At 41.9% G+C, this 10,826-nt stretch overlaps 1 protein-coding gene across 3 annotated transcripts; it reads right to left on the reverse strand.

The window, feature by feature from the left end:
• Positions 1-4,035: 4,035 nt before the first annotated feature.
• Positions 4,036-10,617, reverse strand: znf277 (zinc finger protein 277). Of its 3 annotated transcripts, none has more exons than XM_014125563.3 (11): positions 10,484-10,617; positions 8,002-8,218; positions 7,066-7,154; positions 6,870-6,952; positions 6,270-6,472; positions 5,888-6,020; positions 5,670-5,737; positions 5,419-5,515; positions 5,264-5,306; positions 4,834-5,008; positions 4,036-4,593 (listed from the first exon to the last, which is right to left on the reverse strand). In XM_014125563.3, the coding sequence occupies exons 1-11, from the start codon at positions 10,515-10,517 to the stop codon at positions 4,407-4,409; spliced, it is 1,329 nt and encodes a 442-aa protein (XP_013981038.1). In that variant the 5' UTR covers positions 10,518-10,617; the 3' UTR covers positions 4,036-4,406. The 3 variants fall into 3 exon arrangements, with proteins under 3 accessions (XP_013981038.1, XP_013981037.1, XP_082813505.1); XM_014125562.3 differs by having other exon boundaries at positions 5,419-5,560; XM_082957379.1 differs by lacking the exon at positions 10,484-10,617 and adding an exon at positions 9,079-9,100 and having other exon boundaries at positions 5,419-5,560.
• Between the last annotated feature and the right edge of the window lie 209 nt (positions 10,618-10,826).

Below are 10,826 nucleotides of genomic sequence, written 5' to 3' on the forward strand. Positions count from 1 at the left end.
TCACCTGATCTGTCATATGATCTCAGTATATATACAGTCGTGGCCAAAAGTTTTGAGAATGACACAAATATTAATTTTCACAAAGTCTGCGGCCTCAGTTTGTTTGATGGCAATTTGCATATACTCCAGAATGTTATGAAGAGTGATCAAATGAATTGCAATTAATTGCAAAGTCCCTCTTTGCCATGCAAATGAACTTAATCCCCCAAAAACATTTCCACTGCATTTCAGCCCTGCCACAAAAGGACCAGCTGACATGTCAGTGATTCTCTCGTTAACACAGGTGTGAGTGTTGACGAGGACAATGCTGGAGATCACTCTGTCATGCTGATTGAGTTCGAATAACAGACTGGAAGCTTCAAAAGGAGGGTGGTGCTTGGAATCATTGTTCTTCCTCTGTCAACCACGGTTACCTGGAAGGAAACACGTGCCGTCATCATTGCTTTGCACAAAAAGGGCTTCACATGCAAGGATATTGCTGCCAGTAAGATTGCACCTAAATCAACCATTTATCGGATCTTCAAGGAGAGCGGTTCAATTGTCGTGAAGAAGGCTACAGGGCGCCCAAGAAAGTCCAGCAAGCACCAGGACCATCTCCTAAAGTTGATTCAGCTGCGGGAACAGGGCACCACCAGTATAGAGCTTGCTCAGGAATGGCAGCAGGCAGATGTGAGTGCATCTGCAAGCACAAATTCTGAAAAACTCTAAGCATTGACTTTGCAAGAATGGGCTGCCATCAGTCAGGATGTGGCCCAGAAGTTCATTGACAGCATGCCAGGGCGGATTGTAGAGGTCTTGAAAAAGAAGGGTCAACACTGCAAATATTGACTCTTTGCATCAACTTCATGTAATTGTCAATAAAAGCCTTTGACACTTATGAAATGCTTGTAATTATACTTCAGTATTCCATAGTAACATCTGACAAAAATATCTAAAGACCCTGAAGCAGCAAACTTTGTGGAAATGAATATTTGTGTCATTCTCAAAACTTTTGGCCACGACCGTACACCTGTTCTGAAAGGCCCCAGAGTCTGCAACACCACTAAGCAAGGGGCACCACCAAACAAGCGGCACCATGAAGACCAAGGAGCTCTCCAAACAGGTCAGGGACAAAGTTGTGGAGAAGTACAGATCAGGGTTGGGTTATAAAAAAATATCCAACATTTTGAACATCCCACAGAGCACCATCAAATCCATTATTAAACAATGGAAAGAATATGGCACCACAGCAAACCTGCCAAGAGAGGGCTGCCCACAAAAACTCAGACCAGGCAAGGAGGCCATTAATCAGAGGCAACAAGGAGACCAAAGATAACCCTGAAGGACCTGCAAAACTCCACAGCGGAGATTGGAGTATCTGTCCATAGGACCACTTTAAGCCATACACTCCACAGAGCTGGGCTTTACGGAAGAGTGGCCAGAAAAAAGCCATTGCTTAAAGAAAAAAATAAGCAAACACGTTTGGTGTTTGCCAAAAGGCATGTGGGAGACTCCCCAAACATATGGAAGAAGGTACTCTGGTCAGATGAGAATAAAATTGAGCTTTTTGGCCATCAAGGAAAATGCTTTCTCTGGTGCAAACCCAACACCTCTCATTACCCCATCAGCCTCATCCCCAAAGTGAAGCATGGTGGTGGCAGCATCATGCTGTGGGGATGTTTTTCATCAGCAGGGACTGGGAAACTGTTCAGAATTGAAGGAATGATGGATGGTGCTAAATACAGGGAAATTCTTGAGGGAAACCTGTTTGTCTTCCAGAGATTTCAGAGTTGGATGGAGATTCACCGTCCAGCAGGACAATATCCCTAAGCATTCTGTTAAAGGGGGGGCGCTAAAAATGTTTTGTTCGCAAGTTGGGGGTATGCAGACCCATGGGCCACTGCGCCCCCCCCCCCCCCCCATGAGTTCAGATTTTTGTGGCCCCCACAACCCATCCCTGCTCTACAAGGAGGCCCTCTACAACAAGTCGCTGAAGCTCCAGGGGGACACTGGGGGATACTCAGACCAGGAGCATCTGGTCAACAACAAGGGAACCAAGAATAAGTTCCTCTTTGATAAAGTCTAACCCTTCAGCACCTCACAGGTAGGTGAATTTAATTGAAACACAGAACCCATTGGTTTAGGACCACAGGAGGCTGCTGAGGGGAGGACAGCTCGTAATCTCTGGAACGGAGCAAATGGAATGGCAAACACATTGAAACCATGTTTTTTATGTTTGATAAAATTCCAGCCATTACCACGAGCCTATCCTCCCTAATTAAGGTGCCACCAACCTCTTGTGATTAGAACATTTGTTTTTGTGATGGTATTAGATATTGTGCCGGTGTGCTCTCTCAATTTGTCTCCATGCAGGAGGAAGTATTTGAAGGGACCTGCCCATAGTAAGGTCTTGTGCGGATGGATATACAGTAGCGTCTGCATTCTAGCCTATGGTCAGACAAGCTCTAGGATGACTTACACACATGTTGGAAATCTACAATGACAGCCTATATCAGGGATTCCCTAACTGGGTCCTGGGGCCCACCTTGGGTGCACATTTAGGTTTTTGCCCTAGCACTACACAGGTGATTCAAATAACCAACTCATAATCAAGCTTTGATTACTTAAATCAGCTGTGTAGTGCTAGGACAAAAAACAAAACATGTACCCAGGAGGGGCCCCAGGTTTGGGAAACCCTGACCTAAATGATCTCCTGTCAAAATCCCACCAGTTCATTAGATATGGACCTAGGGGAAGCCCATCTCCGTGTCTGGGCTGACCCACGTCGAGGTGAAGACCGAGGATGGCATTCTGAACGTGATGGAAATGGGGAAAAGAATAGAAAGATTGGCTCAACCAAAATAAACATAAAGGTAGGCCTACCTCAAGTCATGTCAATACCAGTATGGTTGTGAACCCATTACTAGGAAGAGCCTCTCCCTCTTCAGCTCTCGGTCCACCTGTTGCTCACCCTGACTGGAGGGTACAGATTGTGTCGTCTCACAATACCCTGACCCTGTGTGACTTGGCGGGGTCCGAGCTCATCGCCAAGACAGAACCCAAACGACAGACTGGTCGAGACCGCAGCCATCAACAAATCCTTGACGTCCCTGGGACGTGTAGCTCACACTCACTCTGATGTGAGGAGATGTGTATATGGGGTGGGGGTAGATCTTTTCTTTGAAATCATTGAGCTTGGCTTGATTGAGCTTGCCTTCTGGAACTCTGTGACAGAATTGTTTTAAAAATGTTTGTGCATTTGAGGGGACCATGACTTTCAGAAGGTATTCTGTGCTTAGGTTTTCAGTGCCCTGAAATGTAACACGCTGCATGTGACATTTAAACTCAACTTACACACCTGCTTTAGCCATGTCTCAGTGCAGATGCTAAGGTAATGTTTTCCTCCAAAATACTGAAAATAATCTGACTCCGACATTTCCAAATATGAATATTGAAATGTCTTGACAGGATGCATTGCTTATGATTTTGATAATGTGATGTATTTTAACTGAACATATTACTTATCCAAAATGTGTTACATCTGTGTGTTTGTCTGTTTCAGTGACGTGTTTGAATGCGAGTCCTGATGTGAAAGACGTGGTGGAGACAGAGTACTTTGCAGTTTGGGGGTCGACTATATGGCAGGTGGTTCTGGACAAAGCCACACAACACATTCATGTTAAGACCACCAAGGCTGACAAAAAGCACTAGAAAATGGAAGTCCATCCCCTCTCTATTAAGTAACAGAGATTGCAATTTAATCTGTAGACTGTTTTTTACTTTACTGCAGCTCAGGGTTTTTACAAAATGTAGTGTTGTGTTTTTGTATTTACCTTTATTTAACTAGGCAAGTAAGTTAAGAAAAAAATCTTATTTTCAATGACGGCCCAGTGGGTTAACTGCCTTGTTCAGGTGCAGAACGACAGATTTTTACCATGTCAGCTCGGGGATTCGATCTTGCAACCTTTCGGTTACTAGTCCAACGCTCTAACCACTAGGCTACCTGCCATTCATAGAACTATTGTATAAGCAAGCTAAACGAGAGGGAACCATCAGTTATAGTATATTCATAATGTTTATTTACATTCAGCAATTGTCACATCTCTGCTGTGAGGTCACATTTCTCAGTATCACTGTATGAAACTTAAATCCACCTGCAGGTATGTTGTACATGGTGATGTGTACCAAGTATGACATTAAATCATACATAAATGTAGTCCAGGCTCAGGAAATTCTTGTGAAACTGGCCATGTTCATTTCCGCACATGCGTGCTGGTCTGCTAAGTGCACAGTGTCTGATGAGCATCACTGTCTTGTTGGAGATACAGCGAAGCGAGAAGTTGTTGCACTGTGTCCCTCTATGAGCCGTTCTCCCCTGAGCATCCTCCACTGAGTTTATAACATCATTGGTCCATCCATCCAGCTTTTTAACTAGAGCTGTCTGTGTTCTTCAGAAGGTGGCTGAGGATGCTGGTCTGCTTCAGGACTTTCAGGTTAGAGATGTCCTCAGCTATGACAGGGACGTCTCCCCAAGGGCCTGTGTGTTCTGAATCACTGTCACTGTCTGACAAGGCACAGAGGAGGGCGTCGTTCTCATAGGTGGGGAAGTAATACCTGGATTGGAGAATGGGCTGTAATGACTGGCACTTAGACATCAGAAACAGTTACAATAGCCACCAGATGGAGAGTTGCGCAATGAACAATACCATTCATTCAGCACTCCAATAACACATCACTTTTAAACCGTAGTAAAACAATAGTCTTGTTATTGTTCTTAATATGGTTTTAGCTAACAATATTACAAGTAAACAATACATTTTCAATGCACATCCCTTATGAGAGCTCCAGACTTACTGTGGTTGGTCCCAGGTTGACGTCTCTGGTAGCTGCATCACGTGACCTGCCTCTATTACATGACGTATAACCTCAGGTTTGGACCCAAACTTTTCCTGGCAACCGTAGCAACGGCACTGGTGGATCTCTCGTCTGATGTAGTTTACCAGTTTGACCTGCTGGTAGAACCGCAGATCTGGGAGAAGACATGCTTATCAGGCCACTTAGGCTGCATTTATACACACAACCAAATTCTGATCCTTTGCCTAATTATTGTCAAAAGAGCTGATCTGATTGGTCAAAAGACCAATTAGTGGAAAAATATAACTCAGCTGCCTGTAAATGTAGTATGGGAAGGACTGCTATGCCCATTCATTTGGATGGATGTACGTGTTTGTTTTTATGGTGGGGTTTGTACAACAAAGCATAGCAGTTGTGCAATATTACTCACCGAGTTCGGTCTTCAACTTGTGCAGATCAAATCCGTGGGTTTCCTGAAAATGCATGGCGAAGAAAAACAGATCCATGAACCATATTGAAGTAGCTGCTCCCAAACCAGCAATGCATGGGCCTAATTTGTCAACAACTGCATAAGGGGACTGTTACCTCCATGTGTGTGTAGATCTTCTCCATGCTCTCTGACTGCTGCTCACAGAACAGGCACACAGCACACACTGGGTGAGCCTGCCAGTCTGACCAATCACTGAAGAGAGGGCAGAGAGCCATTTCCTCAATGGTAAATACAACACTGCAAAAGTGCATACCATTCAATCCTAGAGAACACTGATTACAAATCATCTAACCTACTATTTGACCATCCCAAACAACAATGACTGTGTCACTAGGACAATCCTTACTCATCTTCATCCTCCACCATCTCCCGATCATCCTCAGATTGGACCTCTTCCCATGTTTTCCCCAGCTCCTGTAGCAGGGAAAATAGACCAGTCTTCATCACTTTATCTATCATCATTTGATGACCCTTTAAACTAATTAAATGTGAAAAATAATATATTCAGGTCAAATATGGCAATATGCATTTATATTAGTTATACTCGCACAACACTGGGCGTACCAGGTAGTTGATGATGTAGAAGCAGTCATACTCGCTGTTGTTGCCATTGATTCTGCGGTGCTGTTTCTTTCTCATGTGATCCTTCAGTGTCGTCTTGTCTCTGAATGTTTTCTCACAATACAGGCACTGCAGACTGGGAACAAAAAACAATGAAACACTCAAAGCTCTGTGAAACATTGTTTGGTTGAGTAATTCTAATGTCTGTGTGACACCAACCAGCACTCTCCTTCACAGTAAAACTAAAGTACTGGAAAACGTTACTACAGTGTTGCCAATTAGTAAATTACAGATGGCTACAGATGACAATTTTCTTTTCAAATGATAAAAATAGCATAAACAAACATTAACATAAAAAGGATATGCATTCCAAAAACGAACTTACTTATCCAGTTTTCTCTGTAGGTGGTCAAGGAACTCTACGCAGTACACTATGTTGTCAGGCAGTCCCATGCTGAACGAGTGATCCCTGGCCATGTGGTTGAGCAGTGACGACCTGTTCCCAGTGAACTCGTCATTGCAGAACATGCAGATGCGTTGGAAGCTGTCGTCATCCCTCTCCCTCTGCTGCTGCTCCAGGATCTCCTCCTGTGGACCAACACAGTGTGAGTTACTAGCATAAATTAAACTATGCAGTCCCAGTGGGAAGTCACAGTGTCTCAGGGTAGAAGTGCTGATTTAGGATCAGTTTTGTATTTTAGATTATAATAAGAATGTTTCTACAGACAGGGAAGACCTGATCCTAGCTCAGCGCTCCTATTCTAAGATGCTTTGTGAATATTAGCCTAGGGACATACAGTATATTGTATACATAAAATAGAGCTTGTTCTGAAAACTTGTCAGATAACATAGCGGTTAGATCGTTGGGCCAGTAACTGAAAGGCCGACTAGGTGAAAAATCTGCCGAGCAAGGCACTTAACCCTAATTGATCCTGTAACTTTCTCTGGATAAGAGCAACTGCTAAATGACTAAAATGTAACTCACCAGTCGTTTCTGTTGGAGATGTTCTCTGAGGACCCTGTCCTCTGGCAGGACATCACACAGAAGGAAGTAGTGCTCCTGTTTTTCTGAAAAGCACATCAAGAGGGTATATTAAATAATATCATGCAAGAACAGGGTAAAGTAGAAGCAGCCATATTGTGAACCTCAAGGCTATTTATTGTAAATGAATACTACTTACCAACAGGGCCCTGCGAGTTAGTCTGGATTACACTGCAGAAATCTGTGATGGGTTGCTCAGAGATTCTGTTCTTCCAGTATTCCATGTATCTGAAAGAAATGGACACAGTAGAACACGGTTCATTTTTTGTGTGATAGATAGGCAGTATGTGATACATTTCCTCTGGAGAAGAGGGAGGGAACTGTAAACAAAAAGTAGCCAGCCACGCTTGACAATCTCTCCACGTGATTTATCCCAGTTTTCATGACAGCTGTGTTATAACTGTTTGTATAGATCAAACCTGTGCCGCAATTGTGATAGGGAACTTGATAATCAGGACCATAGAAATAGATGCATTCTAGTTATGTGGTCAGGAGGACTCAAAAGAGAGGCTACATTCTGTAGAAAGTATATTTTATACACTGAACAAAAATATAAAACACAACGTAGTGTTGATCCCATGTTTCATGAGCTGAAATACAAAATCCAAGAAATGTCCCATACCCACAAAAAGATTATGTCTCTCATTTTGTGCACAAATTTGTTTACATCCCTGTTAGTGAGCATTTCTCCTTTGCCAAGATAATCCATCCACCTGACAGGTGTGGCATATCAAGAAGCTGATTAAACAGCATGATCATTACACAGCTGCACCTTGTGCTGTGGACAATAAAAGGCCACTTTAAAATGCGCAGTTCTCTCACAACACAATGCCACAGATGTCTCAAGTTGAGGGAGCATGCAATTGGCATAATGACTACAGGAATGTCCACCTGAGCTGTTGCCAGATAATTTAATGTTCATTTCTCTACCATAAGCTGCCTCCAACGTTATTTTAGAAAACCGCAGACCACTTGTAACCACGCCAGCCCACGACCTCCACATCTGGCTTCTTCACCTGCAGGATTGTCTATATATACTCAGTATATATAGAAATATAGTATCTCTGCTACATACTTAGGAAAGTCAGCGATGAGTTTGACATCAGCGATGACCAGCTTGTGCTCCAGTACTAGGTGCTTTAGGAGGCCGTCCTTCTCTGACAAAGGGGCGGAGTGAGAGCAGAGCACACAGGTCACCACCTCCATGTCATGATGAGAGGATGAGTTGGTGCCGATGTCTGTAGCAGGCTGCTCAGGGAAACACAGAGGCTCCAGTATCCACTCCTGTTCATCTGAGGGGAGAGAGTGAAACATGCTCTTATTAAACATTGCTTGATATGATTCTCACCTCTTCTCAAAAATGTAGCATTAAAACTAAGCAATATGACAACAACAACAAAAAAGTTAGGCGCGCGTAAATGGAACGTAATTCACTTTGTATGCACTTCTCTCTATGCATATTCTGATCTTGAACTTAAGCATGAGAACAGCATGCTATTCACCTGCTATTCGTTTGGGATGGAGATAGAATATATGAAGGTGTGGCAGAGGTGTGACTACAGATACGCTGTATTCTGACCTTGACTTAATTCCCTAATAATTCCACATTTATGCGCAAAGAAACCACGAATAAGGTCTAGCGAACCTGCCGGTTCCAAGTGGAAAAAGCATCTACTTCATTTCTTCCCGATAAAAACAACACCATTCTTCATGCACTTTAAATTTACAACTTGATAAGAGCTATTGATAAGAGCTAGTTAAATGAGTAATCCATCTGGATAAGGGAATAGTAAATATAAATGACACTTATTTTAGATCTATTTTACCTTATAAATTGCTGGAGACGTGAAACCAGTCATGGCTAACTGAAGCATATCAACTTTACCATAGTACAGTTTGAAATGCTGTGCCATTATGCAGAATTTAAATTGTACAGCCTTTTTACTTGCAGGGTGAGCACTCTAGAATGTCTTCATTTCAGGCTACCCAGACTTTAGCTGTTTACCATTTCTATCGTGTTAAATATTACCACTATCAGTATCGACCGTCAGTAGGCCTAATAACCATACATTCAACTGTCAATTTACTGTTAGTTCCCTTCAGTTGGTATAACCTCAATTATCAATCCATTTAATTACATTGTTTCGTTTACCTTAATTTGCTTCCTCTGTAAACACTGTCACGGCCGTGTGGTTGTTGCTGAGGATTAGTAACAGTTGATAATATATACTTTTGAAAGACATGTAGGCTATTTAAATCGTTATGGAGCGGAACGCAGACCAAGCCATAACAGAACCCGACTCATGGCGCAATACTTTGCCCGTCATCACACAGTTCCATGGTTAGTGCCGGCAATAAATGAGGGTATAGCCTACTTTTGTACACTATTCTCCCCATTATAATTCTATGTACACTAATATTCCAACATGGGTTGTATAACGTTTTATTCATAAATAACGTTATTTACTAAATCTAAATAATCTACAAGATCAGAATATTTTTAAATGAGCTACACATAGGATTATTTATTTTTTTTGCATTATATTGTATTTTGTGGCTGAGTTATCTAGTGGAAATCGAGTCAAGCAGCCCACTCATTTCCTGGTTGTTAAATTCTACAGTTACCTCAATTTCAGTTTGTGAGAAATCAAGCACTGAATCGTGTAAGGAATCCCTGTACCATTAAAATCGCTGTGAAATATTTTCAATAACAAAAAATAACATTTTTACAACCGTTTGAAGCTGGTAGACCAAAACCGAAAGTAAAATGCTCAAGCATTGGGTCTCCACCATGTTACGGGGAAATGTCTTTTGAATGCAGCCTAGTGCTGTTGCAATTTACTACCTTGCTTCTACATAGGGGAGACATTCAGAGATTCTGTGTCCCCCTTTTAAATCTACCAATTGGTGCTGAAACGGAGAGGAATATACATATATTTTGATGGCTTTCTTTCATTGATCCCTAATATTCTGAACCATTTTCTAGATATATTCTAGTCTGTTGACAAAATTCAAAAAAAAAAAAAAAGATTTAAAAAAAGGTACACCGTATTTAAACGGGATGGCTTTAAGATAAATAAAGTACTGAAAACTCCACAAGAAAATATTTTGGGTAGCCACAACTGCAGAGCACGTTATGGGACTGAATAAGGTAAGTCTGAATACCAAATACTGAGAAGTGCGTAGGAAAGGCGTAAAGTTCCTAAGTCTGAATCTGCCCCAATGAGTACAAGTACAATATCACATTGTGAATAACTGACTCCAAAACATTATACACATTACTTAGCTACTTTATTTGTAACAAAGTTATGATACCGTATAAGTAAATCATGAAAAATAAGTTGTCAGAATTGCATTTGACAGGTAGGTATAGCTAGCTAACATAGCTAGCAAGTTGAACAGCTGGCTACTTCTTTAGCAATATTGAAGGGTTAACATGTATTAAATGAGGTATTTCTTAAATGGGAAATTGTGTTCATATATACCTCTTATAATAGAGACATGGGGAGAGTCATATGGATTAATTATTTGCGTTATCCAGAGATAGTGACACGTACCTGAATTTATTTTTTTCTCCATGCAGGCAGCCATCTTCAAATGTCACGTGGTCAATTCAGCTGAGGCTCTTCTGTTAGGTTTGTCGGCGGTACGGCTGGTGTTCTTCTTTGGCGTTTATCGGAAGTTGGCATCCAACGTTATGGTGCATTACCGCCACCTACTGTACTGGGAGGAACTGAATCCTATCTGCCAGCTACGTTTCTCTTAAAAAATATTTGTGAGTGTATCTAACGATGTTCAACTCAGTATCCTACTTAAACTCAATTACTGTATCCCATTCGCCCCTATTCTCAGTCTCTCTTTCCCTATTATACTGCCCACACTGTATCAGCACATGCTCCA

This window comes from Salmo salar, chromosome 10, assembly GCF_965601325.2.
Source record: "Salmo salar chromosome 10, fSalSal1, whole genome shotgun sequence".
Classification (NCBI taxonomy): Eukaryota; Metazoa; Chordata; class Actinopteri; order Salmoniformes; family Salmonidae; genus Salmo; species Salmo salar.

What these genes read in the sequence shown, in the direction of transcription:
- znf277 (XM_014125562.3), bottom strand. Translation starts at nt 10,517, where the DNA reads ATGGCTGCCTGCATGGAGAAAAAAATAAATTCAG. An exon ending in CTACAGAGAAAACTGGATAA is followed by an intron (nt 6,021 to 6,269) that starts GTAAGTTCGTTT and finishes TTTTGTTCCCAG; the next exon opens with TCTGCAGTGCCTGTATTGTG. An exon ending in AGATCTACACACACATGGAG is followed by an intron (nt 5,307 to 5,418) that starts GTAACAGTCCCC and finishes ATGCATTTTCAG; the next exon opens with GAAACCCACGGATTTGATCT.